Genomic DNA, 27135 nt, shown 5'->3' on the forward strand with positions numbered 1-27135 from the left:
TCTGTTTGCTTGTGCGTTCGGTTTCGAAAAACCCTTTGGGCGTTGATTTTCAGACGGGGTTCTCTGCTTTTTTGCTGGTGGTGTTGTTGTTGTTGCATGAAACCAGATAAAAAGCGACAGATAACTAAAGAAAAACTCTCGGAGATACTGCCAATATGATTTCATATTGTAAATCATGACATTTTGTTACTTTTTATGTTCTCTCCGGCTACTGTTTGGATTCCCTTTTCAACAACGTTGCGGCTACTGTTTCGGCTACACTGTAAAAACGAGCACAAATCGCAGGATATGAAGTGGGCTGGGCTGGAGCCTAGAAGGATAATCATCTCTCATGAAAGATCCGATAGACATACGATATGGCCTCAAGTGCTATCTGCACAGATCGTAGTCAGATGGCCTGGCTGACCCTCATTATATGCGATTACCTATGCTCAATTGATCGGATTTAAAGGGGACAAGAACCAGGTCCAGCCCTAAGACCCCCTTCGAGCTACTTAACGTCGACCCCAGCCTGTGCGAGCCCCTGCCCTCGCTGTAGTACACAGATTACCCCAATTCAGGTTCCGTCCGTAAGGCTTCTCCCTGCTCGGTTTCCTTCCGCAACCCATCCACTAGCCCTTTCCCCCCATACGGCTCCCTCCGTTTTGGGAGAGGGGACAGAACCTGAAACAAAATGTAAATAAAATTGCCACAAAAAATGTTGCTGTTGCCTTCGGCAAAGTTTCTCTGCGCCACTTTGACACCTAAAGTGTGCGCACATACGCCTCCACAGCCCCTACACAGGCATCATACCCTATCTTCCGTCGCCATCCCCCCGGACAATCATCCAACCCGCCCGCCCCCCAGCACTGCACTGCCCTTGATGCGCCTGTTGTCGGGGGGAAGGGGAGTGGGTGCCCTGTTCGTTTATTTTAATTTTTTGTTCGCCTGCGCTTTCGTTTTTATGCAGCAGCGCCAGACAGAGACAGACATAGAGGGGCGGTAGAGCAATAGCGAAAGAAGGAGCGCGCCCGAGAGGAGTTCTTTGGACCCCTCTAGTGTTGTTGTGCCTGATACCCTGGCAGAGTGCAGTATAATGATTTTTCTTTCTTCCTGCCAAAAAGGACTGGCAAGAACTAACCTCGAACTGCCTGTATCCAAGTACAGGGTATCTCCTATTGGACTACAGCCTTCTCCAGCGTTGTTGCTGTTTCTGTTTTGGCTTTGCTTTCTTTCAGTCAACAGGCAACATTTGCCAGCCCTCCCCTCTTTTATGGGCGCGAGCACTCCCACACGCTGCTCGATGCTGCTCTGCCTCTAGCTCTGCCTCTGCCTCTGCCTCGGTCCCTGCTCTCCCATTTGGCTGCATGCTGCTCAATAGGTCTTGCGCTTGATAGGTCAGTGACCCAGTGGGATGCTGATGATGACGTTGCGCTAGGGCAGTGTCAGCCACAGCAGCAGCAGCAGCGAGGGTTGACAGAAAGCTTTTCCGATGTTTAGTTGGTTTTTCGAAAATCAAAGTCAAAGGGGCAGGCAGCTCCGCCCGTCCCAGCCCGGGAACAGCTGCCAGCACACACTGCACTGCGGTTGTCCTGTCCCTCCCCTCCCCGCCCCTGCCCAGCCCACTCCTTCGGCTAACAGCATCATCATCATCGTGTTCTCTCACTTCTGCTGCTGCTTCTGCTTCTGCATCTTCTTGTTCGTTTTCTTTTACGTTTTTTTCCCCCGATTTCTTTTTTGCCTTTTCCACAAAGTCAACGTTCTTGACGTTTTCGCAGCTGCCTTTGCCAGAGAGAGAGGGAGATGAGATGGGAGATGGGAGATGGGCTGTGACTGAGAGTAGGCCCTATGCTGGAGGGAGTGTATCCCTGTGTCTGTGTGTGCGTGAGATTGCGGCACATGTGACGCTTTGGTCGCGTGCTGCTCCGCTCTTTGCTCTTCCTCTGCCCGCGGCGCAGCCCTGGCCCCAAGGGCTCGCTTCATTTGCTGCTGCTGCAATTGGCATGGGCACGGCCGAAGGGGGAGGTGGTCGGAGGGGGCGGGCTGTGCAAAAGGAGGGAACAAGCATAGGCATGGGCATGGGCATGGGCATGGACATGGTCATGTGCACAGGGTGATTGGGGGTAGAGGCAGCTGTTCTTATCAAGAGCAGGTCATCGAGATGCCAGATGCTGATTGCGGGCGGGGGCAACAAAACGGGGTTGCCTCAGAAAGTGTAAGTGGGTAAGGGGCACTTAAATGATATTGGGGGCAGCGATATCCACATCCTGGCAGGCATCTTCGATGGGCCTGCTGCCAAAAGTGTATCGCGATTTATAATAGCTTGTATAACACTTTACGCACAGGCCGCACAAACTATCTTTATGCGCCTCCCGCCTCGCCCTCGCCCTCTCTCTCTCTTTCTCTGGTTAAGTGATGAAACGGCAAGCGCTTAATTTAACGGTAATTTGTGTAGAACAGACAGGCCTACTCCCTCCACACCGCTACTCCTACGCTACTGCTCTGCCACGCTCCTCCTCTCTGCTGCTCATCTCTGCTTTTGTCGTTCGCTGCGCTGCGCTGCACTGCGTCGCTGTTGGCGCTGCACAGGCGCACAATTTACAGTTGTTTAGCCGCTCTCCGCCTAATTGATTGCTCTCGTTGTTGCCGCTCTGCTTATGAATTATTATTTCTTTTTATTGAAGCAAGCGTCGGCGGTGGCAGCGCCAGCGGCAGCGGCAGCGACTGCAGTCAAAACAAGAGACAACGCTACCAGCGAGTGAACCGACCAGCAGATACCCTGTACGTGGCAGTCGCCACTGTTCGCAAATCTGACAAAACCTGAGCTCCATCGAATATCGCATCACCCTCTCGGATCGGCAAAGGGTATGGGCAACGGCAACAACACAATTTAATGCAGAAATTTATTTGTTTTCATTGTTGTTGCTGCAGAAATTGTGTAATAAATAATTTACGCTCGCTTTTGCAGCGTGCCACATAATCATATTCAATAATAATAAAAGCACCAACAGCCGTATGGGCGGGGCCGTGCTTGGACCCACTCGATAGGGATGGCGGCGGTGGCGGTGGCGGAGAGCGGCGGAGCAGCTCGTTTTGGGTCGCTGACCCAGAAATGTCAAACGGGGAAGTCGTTTTTAATTTTACTCTTTACGTGCTGTGTCTCTCTCTCTCTCTCTCTCTCTCTCTGTCTGTCTGTGTTATTTGCTTATGGTATTGTGATATGATTTTTATTGTTTCATTCCGTTTCTTCATATCGGACTCGCAGACCTATCCCAAACCCTGGTGGATCAGCAAAGCGTACACTTTTCTATAATCTTTGTCTCTTGGGATGTGTGGGGATATCTGTTATTCATGGGATAACCGTAGAATCCTTAATCTTTTGGATATTTAAATAGCTTTTGATAATCAGAAAGCCCTAAATTCTGTTTAAAAAATGAAATTTCTTTAAGGATATTCCTTGAATAGAGCACAAATCGATCAATAGTCGATCCAATACAAATTAACTCCAAGAAACCTTCTATTTTGCCACGGAATCGACTCAAGACATAACCTTCCAGTATAACTCAATGGATTTCATCATATCTATGAAGCTTACTGCATATGTACATATGTATATTTCCCCCCCACCCGACCTTATCTTTAACATTCATTTCGACTGTCGTGTTTCACCCATCTCTTATCCAAGTTTTCTGTAGTTTTGTTTTTTGTTCGAGGAGATGTCTCCTCATATTTCGCTTAATCAGTTCCACACAGAAATCAACAGGCATGTCCCCATACTTCTCCCCCACTGCCGTAGCCCTCCCCTCACCACCCCTCCCCCGTTCTTTGTGCAACCCTCTAGAAATTGGAGTCCCAAATGAAAAAGCTTCGAGCTGCAAAAAATCCAAAGTAAAGCTAAAAACAAAGTCGAAAGCATACAAATCGAGCCCCTTTTTCTGTTCCTTTTCCCCGTCCACCCCCTCCCGCCTTAAGAACCTTTTTTTTCTCCTCTTTGCTTTGGACTTGTTCGCTTGTTGCATGCTCGTTCATGTTCATGTTGGACGGCCTGTGTGCAAGAGAGTATTTTTTTTATTATGAATTTCATCACATTGGGCAATCCCAGCATAATGCATCGGATGTTCTTTCTTATCGCATGTAATCGGCTCTATTTGACCTCCTTTGAACCCGTTTTTAAGGGATATTTGAATGAAATTTGGATAGAAATTACATAATTAATGGATAATTTTTTTTTCAGTTGGTTTTCCTTAACCCCAGATGCTCGTTCGTCGTCGAATCGATGATCTTTAAGGGAAAAGGGGGTTCTACGATCCTTAAAAAATAAACAATAAAACAAATAATAAAAAAATAATATTTTTTTCTGTGTCAAAAATCTCAAGAAACAGTCAAATTTGTATCGTATTTCGACTAATCACCAAATATATGTTCCATTTTTCAAATAAAACCCATAAATATCTTTAAATGTTTTTTGTTTTATTTCGTAATTCCTTTGATTTTCATAATCTTACAATTTTCGCGCGCAAATTTTATTTTAGAGAGTCTGCAAGACAGAGAGAGGGAGAGAGAGAGTGAGGGGGGGGGGGGGGGGGCAGGGATTGGGAGACAAGCATAAGCCTGTTTACAGTGGGCCTGAGAGCAAAACTGGTTTTGAAGTCAATTTTTTTTTTTAAATATGATGAAATTGATCCAAAAGTAACATAAATTAAAAATTTAATAAAAAACCAATCAAATCAAGTTATGGAAAGTCCTGTGCTACTCTTTGAGACATGCTACTTATTCTTGTGGGCAGTTTTCCTACATTTCAGCATGTTTTCCTCCATTTTTCGTATCACTTATATACTCCTATTTCTACTACTCTTTTTAGGCTCTTAAAAACGCTCTGCTCTGCCGCACTAGAAGAATAAAAAGAGAGCCGGACAGAGCCGCAAGAGCAGAGCGCTGCACAATCGTACTTTTTGTTTTGCTTTAACGTTCGCTGGGCAGCGCTGCTCCCAGTGCTGTTACTGCGCTGCCGCCTGTTACCTGCTCAACAAGATCTTTGTGCACTCTCTCATGCATACAGACGCACACAGGCAAACACATGCTCGCACAAGAACCGCCTGCCTGCCCTGCCCACTCACTCTCATTTGGAAGAGATTTTTTATACTCTTTGCCCGCCCCCTCCAGCTACCTGCTTGCATGTGCATGTGCAAGAGCCACAGCCAGAGCCAGAACAAGAGAGGGAGCGAGAGCGAGAGAACACAGCAGCAGCAGCAGCAGAGTGCACTGGCTGCCTGCGCCTACTCTGCGCTGCTCTGGCGGACTGCTCTGTCGCCTCGCTGCCGCCTAGCCGCTGAGCCGACTGTGCCGACTGTAGTTTGAGGCGCCTGCCGCCGCCACAAACAGTTTTTAGCCGCGGAGCCAGTAAGACGTGTTCACTCCCCAGCCCGAAGACAGTTTCCAGATCTCTGGAAGCGTTCTCTCTTGAGTCTGCGACACACGAACACACACACGTTTTAAGTACTTCGACGAAATAAAACAAACCCCCATCCCGATATTTTTTGTGTTTTTAAATAAGTTCTCGAAAAAGTTCTTTATGAAAAATGCAAAAGCATTGAAAAAACAAAATCAAACAAAAGAAAAGAAAAACAAAACAAAACTAATGCAAATAAATAACCAACTCTGAGTGAAATCCAAAAAGAAAACTGCACAAAAAATGCAAAAGTTTCTAATTTTCAAAATCTTGCACAAGAAATACAAAATAAATTGAGTGAAAAACGCAAAAAGGAAACAACGACGAAAAGAATAACAACCAAAACGAACGAAGAACAATAACAAAGAGCCAGGCTAAAAAAGAAACAGAACAAGAAAGAAGGAAGAAGGAAGAGGAAAGAGGAAAGCAGAGCCAGGCAAAAGCAGAAAGCGCAGGACACCCATCCCCCCCCCACCTCAAAATACAGACGCGCACAATGGCCGTGCCCTTTTATCTGCCCGAGGGCGGATCCGATGACATCGCCTCGTCGGGCGCCTCGGGCTCCTCTTCGGGCGCATCCTCGTCGGGTGCCTCCACCTCGTCGGCAGGTTCCTCGGACGGCGCCAGCAGCATTGCCTCCCAGTCCCCGAACACCACCACATCGGCCACGCAGACGCCGATGCAGTCCCCACTGCCCACGGACCAGGTGCTCTACGCCCTCTGCCAGTGGGTGCGCCACTATCACAGCCAAACCCAACAGAACGGTAAGTCCAAAAAGATCTTACGCTCAAAAGTAGCTCTCCCCAACGACAACATAGAGCCACCCTTAAGCGGGTTCTCTGCAAATATCTGAAGGTCCAATTGGAATCCAGTCGGACCTTTCCCTCAGAATCTGTTTTCCGGACTTCTGTCTACTGCCTTGCACATCGAAATGGGTCAGCAATTAGCCAAGTTTTGTATTTCTTGTCGACTGCTTTTCAGTCTTCCAGTCTTGGCCAAGTTTCACTTTTCAAGGCTGGACTGTTGACTCATCCCGGTTTTGGTTGGTTTTTTTTTGTGTATGGTCAGGACAGAGTTTTGTCCGAGGGAGGAACATGAAATTTGCATTAAATTACATTCGCTTGCACACGAAAAGAGGCCGCAGGCAAAAATTGTAATTGTAATTCAATAAAAATTAATCGAACAAGTGTCCAAAGAGGGGGAAAATTGAGAGGTTATTGAAAGGTTTCCGCTTGGGGGAGCCCACTAAATGGGAAGACACAGAAATGCCTGGCCCAGATTGGATTTCATTGGATCTATCATTGGATCTTCGTTGGTTCTTGAACCACAAATGTGGCAGAACAGGAAGGGAATCCCTCTATTGAGGGATATTTACGTGCACTGATTGCCCATTCTATAATTTGGATTTCCATGCAATAAAATACTCGTAAAAAAGCCCATAAGGAGCAGCGGTGGAGAGACGGGTGGGGGGGCTGCCTGACATGCAACAAAAAGTTGGGCGTGTGCTGCCAAAAGAGAGCAAAAAAAAAACACACAAAGAGCCAACAGCTCTAAGCCACGTTTAATTGGCACGCGCCAAAAGCCCGAGTCGAATGTCTTATTCGAGTATCTGAATATATGTATATCGAGCAAGCAGATATGTATCTCAATCTCTTAACCCGGCCCCAGTATCTGTTACAGCCAGCCAGAGTCGTAACCCAAATTATTAAACGCCATTTGACCTTAGGCAACTAGTTTGCCAGCGCAAAGGGGGCAGGAGGCGGAGGCGGAGGCGTGCCAGTGGTGGGGTGTGGGCCATTTGCAAAGTGTTTGGCTTAACGGTGGTTTAAGTAGCTTTTGTGTAGCCCGCGACTCGCCCGCGACTCGCCCGCGACTCACCCGCGACTTGCCCGCGACTCGCCCGCGTTGAGTGCGGTCAGTTTTTGTTCATGTTTGCTTTGCGGTTTTTCTTGCTGTTTTGTTTTTCCGCCCGTTTCCCCTTGGTTTTTTCTTGATGTGTTTTTTTTTTTTTTTTCTCTCTGTTCGCCTTTTGCATAATAGATTTTTGTCGCTGTGGCAGCTGTGGTCGCCATACCTCCACCTATATCTGTGGCTGGACAATACATTATTCTGCATCTGTCAGCAACAGTTGGTCAAGCTCCAGAAGAGGGCTCCCTGCCTTGGCGTTTTCGTCGTGAGTCACTCGCGGGAAGGGGGAAGATGATGTTTGGAAACCCTGTAAACCCTTCCATTGCTAATTTTGATTCTAATTGACTTTCTTTCTTGAACAAAAGACCTTTTAGCACGCACTCAAACACCAGCTAAACATTCCCCCACGTAGGAGGCTGCGGTTACATTAACCCCAGCTTTAAAGCCGCGTAGGGGCTGCTGTTTCTGCGCCCCTAATGGGGCGAGGGGTGGCTATCCACTCAAGTGGATAATTTATCTAATAGTGACACATCCCCGAACTAGTGAACAATCCTTTAAGCACTCGAAACAAAACCCAAGCTAAACTCCCGTTAACCCTTTTTTTCTATCATAGCATCATAGGGCAGGGGGGGTGGGGCAAAAGCCTCTACTCTTCTGGCCCTAAGATGCGCTTAGTCATCATCATCATCATCGTCGTCGTCGTTGTCGTCGTCGTCGTAGGCCGCTAGGAACCCACCCTAAAAGACCTAAAAATACCCGAGCAAACAACCCCGAAACCGTAACTCCACTCCTAAATACCAAAAGAGCTTCTCTCCCAACAGCAGAATCCCATAAAGAGGTGGTCGTGGTGGGGTGGGGTGGGGTGGGCCTTTGTTCGGGCGAGGCTTAAGCGGCGCCCATCCACTGCCACTGGGGAGGAGGAGGCCCAACAAAAGGTGCAATGACAGCAGCATCCTGCTGCCCGCATCCTAACCTCAATTCACGGCCCCTCGCTTTTGGCCTCGCAATTCGCATCATTCGCTGGCTCCGCTTTGGCTGGCTGGTTCGCTGTTGCCAACAGCTGTTGCTGCTAGGCGTTGTTTTCGCTGCCGGCGTCGCAGCCGCACTTGACATTTTCAACCATTTTGTTTTGCTCGGCAACTTCGTGGCCGCTTGGCGGCGCCAACGGTAACGGTAACGGTAACGGCAACGGTAATGGCGGCAAATATGGCGACCCGTAGGCTCCGCTTCCTGCCTGGCAACACGCGACAGCTGACTGTCGTCTCCTAACGGGATTTTGCGCACACACACAGAGAGAGAGAGAGAGCGAAAGAAGAGAGTGTGGGCCTCCGATTAACCGCAAGTTTTTACACTCATTTTTTGTACAGCCTAACCCAAGAGGAGGAGGCGGCGGAGGAGGCGGCGGAGGAGGAGGAGGAGCATTTTGCATCTCGATTTTTATGGCCTGTTGCCAGGCTGATTTATATATACATATATACCACATATATTCGTATCTGTATCTCTGTATCTGCATCACTGTATTTGTATCTGTATCTGTTTCTGCTTCTGTTTCGCTTCTCTCTCTTTCAGCTTTTAGCGATTTTTTTGTGGCTTTACATTGACCGTGAATTCTGTTCTTCTTCTCTGTTGTTTTCCTTCCTTCCTTCTCTCTGTTATGCAAATTGTTTTTGTTGTTTGGTCTTCTCTTCTGGCTTGGCTTTTTTCGTTGCAATTGTTTTTGATTTCATTTAAGTTTATTCGCCTTTTTCCTGACTATTTTCTTTCGTCATGGGTTTAATGGCTTCATAAATTCCCCATAAACATTTTTGATGATCTGCTGAAAAGTGTGGCGTGGCCCTCCCCGCAGCAGCTGCGACACAAATCGAACTTCGAAGTTCTCTTGGCCAAATATTATTTGAGCATAAAATCTGAAAGTAGTTTGCCAGCAGCTGTGGCGGGAGGAAAGGATTTCGGTGGGGCTTTAAGATGCCATGTTGTGGGGTTTTTTCACTCAAAAATCCATGTGCCACAGAAGCTCTTCCTCTGCACTTGAAGGCTGTGCTTGCAACTATTTCTTTTGAAACACAGAAGGGCTCCCGTGTTGGCCCTTGTTTACTTTTCGCACCATTCAGCGCAATGAACTTTAGACATTTTTCAAGTTTAAATGCCCGCCAGGCACTTTGCCTAATAGGAAAGAAGAAAAATAGCAAAAACCTGACACTTTTCGAGTCAGTTGCAACACTAAGAAAAGGAGCCACTAAAGAGCAGCGACATGATATCACCGCCTGCTGCTGTATCAAGCGTAGACACTGTCCTTCCGTCCGTCCGTCCGTCCGTCTGTCTGGGCCGTCGCCTAAGTTGGCTTTTGATTAAGTCTCCGCTGAGGCCGTGCTAAATTGTTTGCATTGAAGCGTTCGGGTTAAGTTGCGGGGCCTGTGGGGGGGGGGGGGGGAGGGCTGTGTTGGTGGCTCTATGGTCTCGCCTTTGCTGCTGAAAACGTGCTCAAGTTTTTGTTATGAAATTGAGCCTAGACAACCCATCCATCCATCCAGCATCGCTGGCTGTCCTTGTCAACGCAGACTCCAAACGACTCCGAACGACTCCTTTCACAGAGCAGAACAGAACAGAGCCAGGCAAGCGTGTTGGCTGGGGACAAAAGAACTTGTGCTCAACGCTCAGGGCCAGAAGTGGAAAAGGATATGTATCAAAAGGCGGAAAACTAAGAACAGGATATGCTCTCACACACACACACACACACAAGTAGCTGCTGCTGCCGTCTGCTACTTGTTATAATTGGCAAAGGTGGCAAATGCCCAGACAGGAGACAGAAGTTAACTTTAAAATCTGTACTCTGTAGAAGGAAGCAAGCCCAAAGGAACATTCAAGCCAAGAAAGTGAGGGAAATGTTCTCTGAAGACTGAGAGAGAGACTTGTCGATACATGTACTTGTTCCACCCCTCGCCCACCCCATGCGGCAGAGATAACCCTTTGGCCACGCCACCTATGAGTGGTCGCCGCGAATGACGCAGCAAAGACACCGAGTCTGGCCCGTTCCATTCATTTATTAATAACTTTTTTTTACTGTTGTTTTTTCTTGCTGCTGCTGTTAAAACGTGCAGTTTGTCGGTTTTTGTTTTTGTTGCTTTTTTTTTGAAATTATTTTAATTGCGTTTCATCTGATCGAATGCTGGCCGTACAATTTTATTTTATTGTTTAATTGTGATTTTTCGCATTTACGCCGTTAATTGCGGCTTGGCGGGAGGAGCACCCAAGAGGTTCGTTTTAATCAACTGTTAAATGCTTTTTGCTCGTTTGAAAGAAATAAATGTTTGGCATAAATGGTAATGGAAATGCGAAAAAAAGGTTAAGATTTATGACGCAAGTTATGTTTTCCAATGCAATCAACGCGAACTAGAAGTCCAGGGATATCCATTTTCAAAATACAATAAACAAACGTTTTAGCACTCGAATTTAAAGATTTTTATGTAAATTAAAAACTATTATTTTGAGTAATTTTTAGTTGATTTTTTGTGGTATTTTTCGTGGAAAATTCAATTCAATTCAATTATTGCCTTTAATTTTCTTATTATTATTATTATTATTTTCTAAGTATTTTTTGCCTGGCCTGCCATATTCCTGGCTTCTTGTAGTATTTTCTGTGTTTGTATTTCAGTATTTTTTTAGGACTTTTCTCTAAACCAATTTTTATGTGTATTGCATGGGGCTTTAAAGCTGATGCAGCCGGTTATATTTTAGTGCCTCATCTCTCGCTCTCTCCCTGCCATATATCCCCGAATCGAATGTCCTGCAGCGCAAACACATGCTCCTTGGCTGTGGCTGTGGCTGTGGCTGTGGCTGTGGATGCCAGCCAATCCTCCATCAAAATATGCAAACAAACTGCTGGGAGTCTTCGTGTTTCGCTCAGTTTCCTGTCAATCGATGTGCATCGTCGTATGCGTCGTATTCTGGATTTTCTTTTGGCTTTTTATAGCCTTTTAAGCTGTTTTCCCCTTTGTTGTGTCGAGGAGAGATCTGTGAGGAAATTGAAAAATTGCATTTGTCTGTCGTTGATAAAATATTGAGCAGCCAGCTCCCACTCCCCCACTCCCACTCCCATTCCATCTGCTATGCTCGTGATAAGCGTTTGAGCCATTTCCCATGAAAAATGCTGGCTAAAGAAAAGCTCCTTGGGAAAATGGCTGAGAGAATTCCCATTCGGTTGCCTTTCCTCATTCCTTATGGCAGCGAACGGCATATCATTCCTAAAATATTTCATTAAATTATGCGCTAGATTTTGCTTTATTCGTTCTGGCGTGGCAGCACTCGGGGCACACGCATCTCATGCACTGACCTTGCAACAACTGCGAACCGCGATCAGCGGCGGCTGAAAGAGCATTTAAAAAATACTTTTTATCGGGCTTTTGTGTTTTTATTTTTATAGACTTGAATGAGAACTGCCGCCGTCTTGTGATTTAATTTGCTTTGGCCTTTCGAGAAGAGGCAGCACAGGCAGACCGAGGGCCACAGCCGCATGACGCGGTTGAGGCAAACCGGAAAGGATATAGAAATTCCAGGAATGCATTGAATTTCTTATGAAATAACGATTTGATCATCTTTCGTAACAAAAGAACTTTCTCTTTGTTACGCAAGCAATGCCAGAACTTTCTCCTGCGGTGTAGAAGGAAGCATGATTCACCGGAGGCATTCCCAAAAGATGTTTTGGCCCAGAACTTCCGCATTCCACACAACTGGCTAACCAAAACAGCAGGGGACATGGCATTCGCATCGAATCGAATCGTTAGATCTATCGTTCGACACCTGATTGACATTCAACCAAAAACAGAAAAAAACTTGATCGAATTGTCGGACCCAAAAATGGAATGCTTTTTGTTAGAGAACTTACTGATTGGGAGCTTAAAGCCATATCTTAATGCAACACGAGTATTTCCCGAAAAACCGTACAAAGTATCCGCAAGATTGCCCGCTAATTAGTCACCTGTTTGTACCGTTCAACGGAGTGTGGGGGGGGGGACAACACATCATCTGTTGCCTAATTAAAACGAGGCTACACACAGATCTACAGGAGAGCGACTCTCCGACATCCGATCCGCGCTGAAATCTGACCAAATTGGTAATCTCTCGTCGCATCGTGACACTCGCGACAAATCGCCTTAAATGTCATTTTTCTGTGGCAATGTTATGTTTCCCCCCACCCCTCCTTTTCGTTGTGTTTCCTTCCTCGTCTTGTGTGGGCGTTTTGTGTGTGTGTGCTAACTGTTTTTTTGTTTTTTTTTTTTGGAGGCATTCAGGTCTCTCCTTCATGGATCTCATGTTGTAATCTTGAGACGGACACTCCACGAAACACAAACACAAACACAAACACAAACATTCCTTTGTTCTGTCATCTTGAGGTTGTTTCGGTTTCGGTTCGGTTCGGTTTGGTTCTTTCAAAAAACTTAAATATTCATCAATAAATGTCAATGTCAAGTGGCAGTCGGGCATGAGATTTCGTTGGAAGAGATTGCACTCTGCTGAAAGCCTTAACGGCTTGAGAATATTGAAATATGATTGAAGTGAGGATTGCACAGGTAATCCCTCATAAGGGGTCTCACATTAGCTATATGTAGGTTTTTGATCTTTGAGATTTTGGAACGTGAGATCGGAGATCAGATCCCCCTCTAACTTCCTTTACTTAAATCTACATTCCATCTTGTCTATGGCTTCCTTTCCCGTTCCGAGGCAGTTGTCCATTTCCCATTCCGTTCCACTGACCAAAACTTGGCACAGATCGAAGCTCGTTTCGATTCCGATTCTGATTCTGATTCCGATTCCGATTCGAGTGCGAAGTGCGACGCAGTATCTCGTATCGAGTGTGTACTCGAAACCTATTCATACTTTTGCAGCTTGTACGAGGCTTGTATATTGTTTTCCCCCCCTTTCCCCCTCCACCACCCAACCAGCCCCCACCGCAACGCTGTTTAGCTTCAAGGTTATAATGAGCAACATATGCTGCGGGTCCGCTGCGGGTCCGTCGGTCTGCAATCAACTGCGAAAATGCACAGCTAAAAAATGCACTTCAACGACGATTTGTTTCAGCAGCAGCCACAACTAAAGCGAAACATTTTTCACGTTTTTCCGCTGCCTAGATTCTCCTCGGAGCTGGAGCTTGAGCTGGTCTTGAGCTTTGTTCGTTCTGCTTGCTGTGTTGCCTGATTGATGTTTGTCAGCTGTGGCTGCGGCTGCTGTCAGGCTGCCCAGCGGCCTTAGAAATTGTTGCAACAGACTAGCATAGAACTCCGAGCAGCAGCAGCAGCAGCAACAGAAACAGAAATTAAAGTAAATTATACACATAATTGCAGTTTTTTGTGTCCAAGGCGTTGCACAGATGCTACACTCGGCAGAATCCCCTGGCTCCCCTGACTCCCCCCAACTCGTCATCGATCCAAGCCACACTCGTAATTCAATTAAACATTTTGCACATATTGTCGCCCATAAAAACAATAAACGAATGCAGAAAAAACAATGCACTGGCAGCCCGACCAGTGGTCACGTTTCGCAAAAACCAAACCCCACAGCGCCCGCATAGAGTGGGGATCATAAAAATAGCTTGGGTGTCGTAAACGATGATTGCAGAAATGATCAGAGCGGGCAATAGCAATGGGAACCCCCTCCCTCCAGCCCTCCTCAATGGCACTGGAGGTGCGGTGCTGCGGCTCGAAAGGTGTCCGCGAAAGGGTGACTCGATGAGTGATTTTTTGGTCAGTGACGAAAACGGGAATTGACAGCATTATTAGCCAAAAAGCAAACCCCATCTAAGGGCAAAATCAATGCCTTAGTCACAGTTTCATTGGAAGTCCATGAAGAGCCAGTAGGACTTTTTTTCAACTGAGAAATCTATTAAAAACGCGTCTTGCGTCATGCGGCAGAGCCCCTCAGTTGCGTTTTGCCTGGTGCAACGTCCAAAAAGAAAAAGGAAATATTCGAATACTCCTAAGGAAAACCCAATGATTACAGAGATCTTTCCATAGATCCGATAAAAGCCTTGTCTGTCAAATAAATTACATAAAATACACGTATTTTGCTGGCAGTCGTCGGTGATTAAATCACAGCCTGGAGAACAGCTAGCGAGGGATTAAGTCACAGTTTAGTAAGCCATTAGGCGGGGGTTTCTATATGGGTGGGGGCGCAAAAACCAGAGATTTATATGGTTAGAGGAGCACTTGATCAGCCATGGAATACGTACGGGTATATCTCATATGCAAATTGGCAACAAAACGAAATGTGTGCCGTGCTGTGGTCTCTGGTGTGTGTTGGTAAATAATTTTCCACACAATTTGCAATTAGTAATAACATTTTTATCGGTCTCTCTCTCTGGGCCTGGGCCTGGGCTTGGGCTTGGGCTTGGGCTTGGGCTTGGGCCTGACTGGGCTTTGACTCGTCGTCGTCGTAGTCGTCGTCGTGGCTGTTGTTCAGTTTCATCATAAAGGCACCACCAGCAGAATCATTGCACTGACGTGGAATGGTGTATGGTATCGCCATGGCATGGCATGGCATGGCTAGTTATATAAACTCTGGCCAGCAGCACTCGGTGCTTGGTGCTCGGTGCTCGTTGCTCGGTACTCGGTAGTAATGATGCCTGCCTTTGGCTTTGGCTATAGCTGGCAGATTTTCAAGGTTAAAAGCAACGATGGCGCGCGGTGGAGCGCACGTGAGCGCTGGCCTCAGGCACCAGGCCTCAGCTGCTCGCCTGCCTGCCTGCCTGCCTGCCAGCAAACTAGTTTCAAATGGCATAAAGTATCTGTAAGATACACACACACAGAGGCTGCCGCTGCTCCAAGGAGTGGCCTGGCCCGCAATTAACTACAGATTTTTGTTTCGCTCTTGCTGCAACTGCAACTGCAACAGCGAACAGCGAACAGCGAACAGCTGGTGGGATCGTTTCGATTCGTTTCGAGTTCAAGGCTATTGGGTCAAATTGCAAATTAGTCGCCCGCAGGTTGACGTTGAATGACATTATTCTCTGGGTATCTGCATCTTGAGCGCGTTTTAAGTGGACAGGCGACCAGCGATCAGCGACCAGTGACCACAGTGGATGTGGATGGATACGAGTATCTTGTAGATGCTATTCGAACAGGGCTTACAATTATCGATTCCGCTGCTCGGGTTTCTGGCCTGGGGGCCGTCTCTGGTGATTTGTATAAACTTTGCATTACAATCAATCATTTGTCGCCTGGGCAATAGCTTTTTAAGTAAATAAACATTAAGAAGTCATAACCATAGTCGACTCGTATAGGAAAATGGAGAGCCATCTAATGCCCGGGCAGAACGGTGGAGCGGACCGTTGGGGAGGGGCTGGAGGGGGGCACACAATTTATGCGCATATCAAGTGGCAGTGCGGCAGGGGCAGAGGCAGCGGCAGCGGCGCACTTACCTATCAACGCTTTTGTTGCCGATTTGCATGAAATTGCAAAAAAAAAAAAAAAACCCCAAGTGAGCGAGAGAGAGAGAGAGAGATAGAGAAACTGAGAGTCGGGCAGAAGATACATGAATGCATGCTTGCATGCATAAATGATGCTAAGCTGCGAAGATACAGATACTTTTCAAGTACATTTGATGCGATGTGTTTGCCAAAGATACTTAGATACTTAGGTACTTGTAAATAGCCAATGAGATACTTACCTCAGGGTTACTTTTCAGATAGAAGTCGAACCGTGGGCTAAGATACTCCATCTTTAAGGCATAGCTGTATCTTTAGGGAGTAATTGTATGCCTTAATCGTAAAGTATCTTTTATTTGTTAAAAGGAAGATACCCCCTGCCGAAAGTATCTCCCATTAATACATAATATTCCCTAATTGAGATACATGCCGCAATTATAACCAATCTATAAGGTTTAACTATCTTTAAGCTGCCTTTAACTGCCCCGAAGGCACCCCTGGACTTACCCTGGACGTATCTTAAATGCAGCATTTTGTGGTCTTCCGAGATACTTTTGCTGAATTTATTCGAGTTTTATGCGCACTGCAAGGCGGCGCAAGGCGGCGCAAGGTGGGCTACCTGATCGTTTTATGGGCGGTTTTTACGATCAGCTAAAAAGAGAAGAGGACTTGCCATAATTATAGCTGGTTTTATTGCAGTCAGTCGGCTAAGTGGCAGTTGGGTAAACAATAAGACAGACAATGCCCCGACCTTAGACACTTCCCTACATTGTCACTGCAGTCGACTCGACTCGAGTCGACTCGGCCAATGCCGCCTTTGTCTGCCCATGCATGCATTGTATTGCACGATGATGATGATCCGTATTGTAATGCCACTTTTTCCATTCTCTACCTCTGATTGCAGCCGCGCAGATCTTCCAGTACCCGCCGCCGCCGAGTCCCTCCTGCAACTATACGGTCGGCGATGTCTTCTTCCCCCACGGCCCACCGCCAGTGCCGCCGCGGACACCGCGCACCAGCGTCAGCTTTGCCGCCGGCGAGGAGTACAACTTCTTCCGGCAGCAGACACAGCCGCCGTATCCGGCGCCGTCCACGCCGCAGCCAATGCCACCGCAGCCGCCGCAGTCGGCGCCACCGATGCACTACAGCCACAGCTTCCCGCAGCAGTCGCCGCACTTGCTGCAGCACCACCATCCCGCCTCCGTCTATGGCATGGGGCAGCACCAGCCGGGTCCCGGCTCCTACTACGCCACCTACACACCGCCCCCCACACCGAACACGGCCAATGCCGGCACCTCGACCTCATCGGCGGCCTTTGGGTGGCACAGCCATGGCCCCCAGCTGGCATCGACACCGCTGACGGCGCCAATGGGCTCCAAGATGCGGCTGCAGCGCAGCCAGTCGGATGCAGCCAGACGGTGAGTGGAAGTCCAATTTGTATTTGTGGGGCAGCAGCCCCTCCCCCTCCAAGAGGAGCGAGCATTTCCCGTCTATGGGGGAGTAGGGTTTCCCCCCAAAACCCAGTAGAATCTCCAATAATCTCTATGGAAAGCGGCTTGCCACGCGAACAGCGAGGCTCCCTGATAGTAGTACAGATCCGATTCGCATTATCTCTATCGTACACCCCCAGTGCCTCCCCAGTGCCTCCCCAGTACCCCCCCCCCACACACACACACACACACATGAATATCAATTCCCATGACACAACGCAATGTTTTTAATTAATGAAAAGGCAAAGTTGTCGCTGATAATTGCCCATGACGTTCCCAACTACTAAATATTTATGTCTCTCTCTCTCTCTCTCTCTCTCTCTCTCTATCTCTATCTCTCCCACACAGCAAGCGATTGACCTCGACGGGCGAGGATGAGCGCGAGTATCAGAGCGATCATGAGACCAGCTGGGATGATGAGTACGATGATCGTTATGACAATTTTACGGCCGGACGGGAGCGTCTGCAGGAGTTCAACGGACGGATACCACCACGGAAGAAGAAGAACAGTCACAGCAGCAGCAGCAGCCACAGCCACAGCCACAGCAACAACAATCCAATCAGCCAAAATAATTTCCAACTCCATTCATCGAATGCCGAGTGCAGCAGCAGCGCCAGCGGCAGTGCCAGCCACGGCAGCAACAGTCAGAGAGAGCGGGAGCAGCGAGCGGAGGCCGAGAAGAAGGTAAGCAACGGCACCCACACCCCCCCTAGATCTCTATCCCCCTTGATCCCTCTATACCCTGCTAATTGGAGTTGTTAGAACTCTTGTTTCCCCTTAAATATACCGCTGGGCAGTCGTTCGGGGAGTTCATTAACTTGAAGGCCCAACATCTGTTGGCTGCCGCCCCCCCCTTGCCCCTACCTACCGCGTGCGCTGGGCTGCGTGGCACGTGGCAAACATTTTTCAAAGGCTCAACTAGTTGAAAATGCTGCAAAAATGCTAAAAATACAACCTGAAGGAATGACAAATTGCCGCTGGAGCTGCAAAGTGCATGTCGGTGCCTGCCTGCCTGCCTGCCTGCGAATGTATAACGCATACATACATACATGCATATAACACTTTTTTTGCACATGCTAAAAGTGTGATAAAAATTAATTGCGCAGTTCCTGGCCCAGGGGCTCCGTCGGAGAGTCTTGTCTTTCTGTCGCTCTGTCTCTCTTTTCGCTGCTCGGGCGCTGCTCGTCTCTCGCATTATGTTAATCGCAGCAGGCGCCTTACGCTCCGCTCTGCCCGCTCTCCCTCTCGTTCTTCCTCGTTTCTAGACTCTCTGTCCATATCTGGCTCTCGATTAATGTCGTGTAAGTCGGGCCTTTGTGTCAGCTGCGGCTGCCTCTGCCTCTGCCGCTGCCGCTGCCGCTGCGCTGCTTCTACTGTGTGTCGTATGCCCTCATTGAGCCTCACTTTTTACGCCTTTTTCTTAGTTTTTAGTTTCTGCGCTTTTCGCCTGCGCAATTAAAAGAAAAGAAATGTAAACTTGAAGAAATTCAATCGCAATCATGCAATCGCATGACACACACACTGACTCAGACCCGATACCATTCGCAGTCCACTTGAATACCCATCAAGTGGCAGTAGGAGACGCTCTGGATCGACTCTCAACATCTCTGGATATGCCATAGTCGGGGAGATCATATTTCGAATTCTCATTTTGTTTCTGTTCGCCTTCGTCGCTCTGGGCCGGGCCGCTTATCGCCTTCCGTCGCCAGCCTTGTGGGGGCACACACCCTTGGGGGAAGCTGCGATCTGGAAGCTGTGGAAGCTCCTATGTTGTGACCTTATCCGAGCACTCTTTCAGCTGCTAAACGAGAGCGTGTGAAATTCCACAATCTACAAAGTATTATTCATGCTAATATACATGTATGTACATATGTATATGTATATGTGCCACAGACATGGATCCTCGATTGTGATTTGAGGCATGAAATGGCGTGTATTTTTCCAATGCTTGATAAAATGTGTGGGAGTCAATCAGAAGGACGGAATGTTTTAAGAATGGAAAGGAATTGTATGATTTCTTGAAGGCGCAGTACTGAAATCCCATCCGAATCGAGATACCACCCAACCACCCAAGCTGAATTGAATCGAAATTCGAACACATGTTCGATGGCCCTTTCGTGCCATTAACCGCAAAGACAATGCCACAAATGTCCCATCCGAACCGAATAGGGCCAAAAATTCGGGTCTAAAATAAGCGAAAAACTGAATTTGCATAATAAATTTGAGGTCAGTTTCAGTTGTGTTGGTGGTTGCCTTTGCCACCAACCATCCACCACTTGCCACCACAAACAGCCATGGTCATGCCATGCCATGCCATGCCATCCACACGTGCCACACTGCGACCATTCAAGCGTGGAATGTTGGACAAATAAATGGTGTAAATTATATAACCATTGATGCGGGTGCGGTGCTGTTGCTGTTGCTTTTTCTGTTGCTTCTGCTGGCGGGGAGGGCGAGTCAAGTGTTCTGTATAGAAAAATAATTACACCATTGACCACCAGACAAAAATTGACCGCCCATTCGGGTCACTTTTGCCAGTCAATAGTTTCGCTTGATTTACTGTTTGAGAGTTCCACAGAGAGAGAGAGGGTGGAACAGGGCAGGGTCACGTGTGTGGTTTTCTATATTTTTATGCCACACAAGGGAGCTGTAGGTTAGAGCGATTTTCTTTCGTTTTTTTCCCCATTTGTGGGGTCACTTTATTGATTTAAATACACCCACCTTACACACACATCAACCATTTCTAATCTCTTGCATTTTTTCACATTTTGTGGTTCTTTCAGAAACCGCAGGTCTTCACCTGGCCGACCGTTGTGACCGTGTTCGTGCTGGCCATGGGATGCGGCTTCTTTGCGGCGCGATGAAACCCCTGGATATGTGTAACCGAACGATCTATAGTGAAATCAGCTAGCATATAGGATATATACACGATCTATACGTAGATATAGCGAAACCGTAACATAAGTGCAACGAATTTATTGAAAGCAGAAAGTCATTAATTCGTAAACCGATTGTTAAATATACATATACCGATACCGATACCGATACCGATACGATTAAGAGGGTTGACGGGACACAAGAACAATATATTCTATCTGTCTAGGGTAACTTTTGTATTTGTACTGTACGAGTATCTCCAGAAAAAGCAACAGCAACACAAATTTCCTCAAAAACTGCTCAAAGTAAACGAAAACTCTCAGACTGGCAAAGTGACTCAGAATCAAAGCCTATTTTTTATTGCGGATACAAACATGTATTTTTGTACAACTTTTTGAACACTTAAATATACACAGACACACACAGAAATTCAACAAGTACAAAGACCAATACAAAGACAAACGAAACAACAAAAGAACAAAAGGAAAACTGCCAATTCTTGAGATATAGTACTCTTCGCGACGATTTTCGTTTTTGCATTTAATCATCTGGTATTCCACCTGCATTTTCTTCCACCCACAACCACCCCCAACCCCCAAAACAATTTCAATGTCTTCGATTTTGTGATTTCGAATCGCAAGCAAAATAAAAAAAAAATATATACATATATATATTTTTTTTTGATTATTTGTTTAACTAGTAGAAATTTTTAAGCATAAGCCCCACACAGCAGAAAGATCACACGCCTAGCTTTAATTGTTAAAAAAAAAAAACAAACGCAGAGAAAAAAATCATAAAAAAAAAAACGTCTAACTTAGTTTTTTTTTTATTTGTATATAGTTTTAATGCCATTTTTGTGATGTTTTGTGTCTACGGTTTATGTCATGTTATTTTAGTTAAATTTCGTATGATTAGTATTTTTTTTGTAACATTTTTTTTGTCATTGTTCATCATTGTCTTCAAATTGGTCTCACAATTTAGTTGTTTAAGTCCCAGGGCGCGGGAAATGTTCAGCCGGGAAATTGTCTGCCCCTGAAAAAGGCCGCCCTCTCTCCGAAAATCTTTTTTGGAACACGCACACAAATGATCTCTCCCAAATGGAAATTAATGCAAGTTGATCTCCAACGATAGCCAAAGTCAAAGGAAAAAGTAATTCAAACGAAGGAGAAGGGGAAAGCCAATTTTCAGAGGGGCAAGTTCCGATTTTGCTGGCGTTTCCTGGCCGTTTCAATGCTAATCGAATACACAACGTGAACATGAAAGCGAAAATAGTGAAAAACAAAAAATCAAAAGAAAGGTAAAAACAATTCCCAAAAATCGCATTGATCTCATGGATTTATACAATACACACAGTTTTTTTTTTACAATGAGAAAACAAAATACAATAAAAAATAAGAGAAGAAAATGAAAAGTGAAACAGAAACAGAAACAAAAAGGGAAAGAAAAAGAGAAACAGAAAACGGAAAACAAGAGTTAAGTGTAAGAAAAGTCTAGGCTTAAGTTCGCCAAGCGTTTTAGTTCTAAATTCAACAGAGTTTAAGGTAGATTTAGTGAGTTTTTCACGCGTTTATTTTGTACATACATACATATACCTAAAGCAATATTATTCTGTGTAGCCATAAGCGATAGCCCAGACCCCCAGATACATGTATACCCAGATTCCAGACTCCATATCCTTATCCACTGCCAACCGCAGCCCCAGATATACATACATACACCTTCAAGCTAAATAGAACACTACACTTCTCAACTTATGAACTAATCATGACACACACACACAACACACACACAAACACCACTTCCAAAAACCCAATGAAAAATTAATTTTGTAAATTTGTTGCATCAAATGAACCGGAAACGGCGGGAGCCTGTCTTCCCCTCTGGTTCATTGCCAATTAGTTTTCACAATGATCTCGGTAAAGTTTTGTGGCCTCGCAGGGCCCAGAAGTCAACATGGAAACATTGATTTCTGGCCTGCCATGAATACTGGAACAAAAAGTTAAAGGAAAGCAGAAGCAGAAGCAGTAGCAGAAGCAGAATCAGAAGCAAAAGCAAACTATATTTTTGACCCGATGCGACTTGATCCGTTTGTTAAATTTAAGTATCTTTACTCGACCCTGTACATAGCGCGCAGTTCGAATCATAGAATCAAATGCCATTTTTGTATAGAATTTTGTTTGGTGCCAAAACAGTGACAGATAATTGTCTGCGACACACACACACATACACACACACACACACACACATACACACACACACACACACACACACGCATACACATTATACATAATAGAATTTATTTATCCTAAGCTCGATCCTAAGTTCAACAATTCAGCAATTTGTCAATTCAATTCAACTTAGGAAATAATCCTCTTTTTTTTTGTAGTTTTTCGTGTTCGGAAGAAGCGCAAGACTTCGTTTAATTGTACATTTTATATATTATGCTGTAATATTTTAATATGCATAAATAATATCATTATTGATCTCATGAATATGTTCATAAGACAAAATAAGCAGCAACAATTATCTGTATAAATACATTCGAGTGCATACATGTGTGTGCTTATGTGTAAATGAAATACAAGTGCATAAATATATCATGTAAGATTTACAGAACAAACAAAATTCAAGCAAAAACTAAAAAAAAAAATTATTTGAAAAAGAAAGAAATAAATAAAAAAAATAAAATAAAATTGGTCTCAATTTAAATGCGCCAAAGGTATGTATATGGGGCTGGGTTCACCCAACAACGATGGCCTACTTTCAGGCGGATCTGAGATCAGTTCGTGCAAAATTAATTTGGCATCTTTTGGGGTTGGATATTTCTTAAAATGATGGCCTACTTTCAGGAAAAGCAAGCTGCAGACCTTAGTCTGGGGAAAATATCCTGATAAGGACTCCATCAGGCCGAGGACATTTTTCGGACAACAGGCCCAACAAAAGCTGGGAGAGATTTAGATACTGTACTACTGGAGGACATCCTTGATCCTTGATCAGAAAGGATATCCTTTTTTCTGGTGCCAGTCGGCTGGCAGGACTCTCCCGATCACGAAATGACATGCCACGCCCCGATGGGCTGCCGTACAGCAGAGATATAGCTTGCAGAAAAAAAACAAAATTTGAAGGATGTGCAAATCCAAATCTTCGGAAGGCTGTATCTCAGCTAAAAAGGGCCAGATCGGTGAAGGAACGACTCTCCCAGGATCGCGAGGATCCAGTCTGTCGATCGGCATACAAATTTGGGCTAAGAAAATGAGGCTGATTTTTGGCAAATTGAATGATGTAACCATCATGATTTTTTGCGAAAATCGTGATGGAATGGATATCCTTTTTTCTGGTGCCAATCGGTTGGCAGGACTCTCCCGATCACGAAATGACATGCCGCGCCCCGATCGGCGGCCGTTTAGCAGAGATATAGCTTGCAGAAGAAAAACAAAATTTGAAGGATGTGCAAATCCAAATCTTCGGAAGGCTGTATCACAGCTAAAAAGGGCCAGATCGGTGAAGGACCGACTCTCCCAGGATCGCGAGGATCCAGTCTGTCGATCGGCATACAAATTTGGGCTAAGAAAATGAGGCTGATTTTTGGCAAATTGAATGATGTAACCATCATGATTTTTTGCGAAAATCGTGATGGAATGGATATCCTTTTTTCTGGTGCCAATCGGTTGGCAGGACTCTCCCGATCACGAAATGACATGCCGCGCCCCGATCGGCTGCCGTACAGCAGAGATATAGCTTACAGAAAAAAAACAGTATTTGAAGGATGTGTAAATCCAACTTTTCGGAAGGCTATATCTCGGCTAAATAGGGCCAGATCGGCAAGGACTAACTGTCCCAGGATCGCGAGGATCCAGCCTGTCGATCGGCATCAAAATCTGGACTACGAAAATGAGTCCGATTTTTAGCAAATTTAATAATGTAACCATCATGATTTTTTGCGAAAATCGTGATGGAATGGATATCCTTTTTTCTGGTGCCAATCGGTTGGCAGGACCCTTCCTATCACGAAATGACATGCCACGCCTCGATCGGCTGCCGTTTAGCAGAGATATAGCTTGCAGAAAAAAACCAGTTTTTGAAGGATGTGTAAGTCCAACTTTTCGGAAGGCTATATCTCGGCTAAATAGGGCCAGATCGGCAAAGGACTAACTGTCCCAGGATCGCGAGGATCCAGCCTGTCGATCGGCATCAAAATCTGGACAACGAAAATGAGTCCGATTTTTAGCAAATTTAATGATGTAACCATCATGATTTTTTGCGAAAATCGTGATGGAATGGATATCCTTTTTTCTGGTGCCAATCGGTTGGCAGGACCCTTCCCATCACGAAATGACATGCCACGCCTCGATCGGCTGCCGTTTAGCAGAGATATAGCTTGCAGAAAAAAACCAGTTTTTGAAGGATGTGTAAATCCAACTTTTCGGAAGGCTATATCTCGGCTAAATAGGGCCAGATCGGCAAGGACTAACTGTCCCAGGATCGCGAGGATCCAGCCTGTCGATCGGCATCAAAATCTGGACTACGAAAATGAGTCCGATTTTTAGCAAATTTAATAATGTAACCATCATGATTTTTTGCGAAAATCGTGATGGAATGGATATCCTTTTTTCTGGTGCCAATCGGTTGGCAGGACCCTTCCCATCACGAAATGACATGCCACGCCTCGATCGGCTGCCGTTTAGCAGATATATAGCTTGCAGAAAAAAACCAGTTTTTGAAGGATGTGTAAGTCCAACTTTTCGGAAGGCTATATCTCGGCTAAATAGGGCCAGATCGGCAAAGGACTAACTGTCCCAGGATCGCGAGGATCCTGCCTGTCGATCGGCATCAAAATCTGGACTACGAAAATGAGTCCGATTTTTAGCAAATTTAATGATGTAACCATCATGATTTTTTGCGAAAATCGTGATGGAATGGATATCCTTTTTTCTGGTGCCAATCGGTTGGCAGGACCCTTCCCATCACGAAATGACATGCCACGCCTCGATCGGCTGCCGTTTAGCAGAGATATAGCTTGCAGAAAAAAACCAGTTTTTGAAGGATGTGTAAATCCAACTTTTCGGAAGGCTATATCTCGGCTAAATAGGGCCAGATCGGCAAGGACTAACTGTCCCAGGATCGCGAGGATCCAGCCTGTCGATCGGCATCAAAATCTGGACTACGAAAATGAGTCCGATTTTTAGCAAATTTAATAATGTAACCATCATGATTTTTTGCGAAAATCGTGATGGAATGGATATCCTTTTTTCTGGTGCCAATCGGTTGGCAGGACCCTTCCCATCACGAAATGACATGCCACGCCTCGATCGGCTGCCGTTTAGCAGAGATATAGCTTGCAGAAAAAAACCAGTTTTTGAAGGATGTGTAAGTCCAACTTTTCGGAAGGCTATATCTCGGCTAAATAGGGCCAGATCGGCAAAGGACTAACTGTCCCAGGATCGCGAGGATCCTGCCTGTCGATCGGCATCAAAATCTGGACTACGAAAATGAGTCCGATTTTTAGCAAATTTAATAATGTAACCATCATGATTTTTTGCGAAAATCGTGATGGAATGGATATCCTTTTTTCTGGTGCCAATCGGTTGGCAGGACTCTCCCGATCACGAAATGACATGCCGCGCCCCGATCGGCGGCCGTTTAGCAGAGATATAGCTTGCAGAAAAAAAACAAAATTTGAAGGATGTGCAAATCCAAATCTTCGGAAGGCTGTATCACAGCTAAAAAGGGCCAGATCGGTGAAGGACCGACTCTCCCAGGATCGCGAGGATCCAGTCTGTCGATCGGCATACAAATTTGGGCTAAGAAAATGAGGCTGATTTTTGGCAAATTGAATGATGTAACCATCATGATTTTTTGCGAAAATCGTGATGGAATGGATATCCTTTTTTCTGGTGCCATTCGGTTGGCAGGACTCTCCCGGTCACGAAATGACATGCCACGCCCCGATCGGCGGCCGTTTAGCAGAGATATAGCTTGCAGAAAAAAAACAAAATTTGAAGGATGTGCAAATCCAAATCTTCGAAAGGCTATATCTCAGCTAAAAAGGGCCAGATCGGTGAAGGACCGACTCTCCCAGGATCGCGAGGATCCAGTCTGTCGATCGGCATACAAATTTGGGCTAAGAAAATGAGGCTGATTTTTGGCAAATTGAATGATGTAACCATCATGATTTTTTGCGAAAATCGTGATGGAATGGATATCCTTTTTTCTGGTGCCAATCGGTTGGCAGGACTCTCCCGATCACGAAATGACATGCCGCGCCCCGATCGGCGGCCGTTTAGCAGAGATATAGCTTGCAGAAAAAAAACAAAATTTGAAGGATGTGCAAATCCAAATCTTCGGAAGGCTGTATCACAGCTAAAAAGGGCCAGATCGGTGAAGGACCGACTCTCCCAGGATCGCGAGGATCCAGTCTGTCGATCGGCATACAAATTTGGGCTAAGAAAATGAGGCTGATTTTTGGCAAATTGAATGATGTAACCATCATGATTTTTTGCGAAAATCGTGATGGAATGGATATCCTTTTTTCTGGTGCCAATCGGTTGGCAGGACTCTCCCGATCACGAAATGACATGCCGCGCCCCGATCGGCGGCCGTTTAGCAGAGATATAGCTTGCAGAAAAAAAACAAAATTTGAAGGATGTGCAAATCCAAATCTTCGGAAGGCTGTATCACAGCTAAAAAGGGCCAGATCGGTGAAGGACCGACTCTCCCAGGATCGCGAGGATCCAGTCTGTCGATCGGCATACAAATTTGGGCTAAGAAAATGAGGCTGATTTTTGGCAAATTGAATGATGTAACCATCATGATTTTTTGCGAAAATCGTGATGGAATGGATACCCTTTTTTCTGGTGCCAATCGGTTGGCAGGACTCGCCCGATAACGAAAAGACATGCCACGCCCCGATCGGCCGCCGTATAGCATTTTTTAGATGTTTTTTTTTCAAAATTGCATACTTTATTGATGTGATATTTCCTTTCGTTTTTTATAAATATTTTATATGTATGTTATT

General features: G+C 45.7%; 1 protein-coding gene across 1 annotated transcript; it reads left to right on the forward strand.

Moving 5' to 3' along the window:
• Positions 1–5334: 5334 nt before the first annotated feature.
• On the forward strand, positions 5335–22770 carry LOC108153017 (cell death protein hid). The gene is made up of 4 exons (XM_017282762.2): positions 5335–6192; positions 16657–17170; positions 17591–17927; positions 20027–22770. Exons 1-4 carry the CDS (start codon positions 5925–5927, stop codon positions 20105–20107), a joined length of 1200 nt encoding a protein of 399 aa, XP_017138251.1. The 5' UTR covers positions 5335–5924; the 3' UTR covers positions 20108–22770.
• Positions 22771–27135: the final 4365 nt, after the last annotated feature.

The sequence above is a fragment of the Drosophila miranda genome, chromosome XR (genome assembly GCF_003369915.1).
Source record: "Drosophila miranda strain MSH22 chromosome XR, D.miranda_PacBio2.1, whole genome shotgun sequence".
NCBI lineage: Eukaryota > Metazoa > Arthropoda > Insecta > Diptera > Drosophilidae > Drosophila > Drosophila miranda.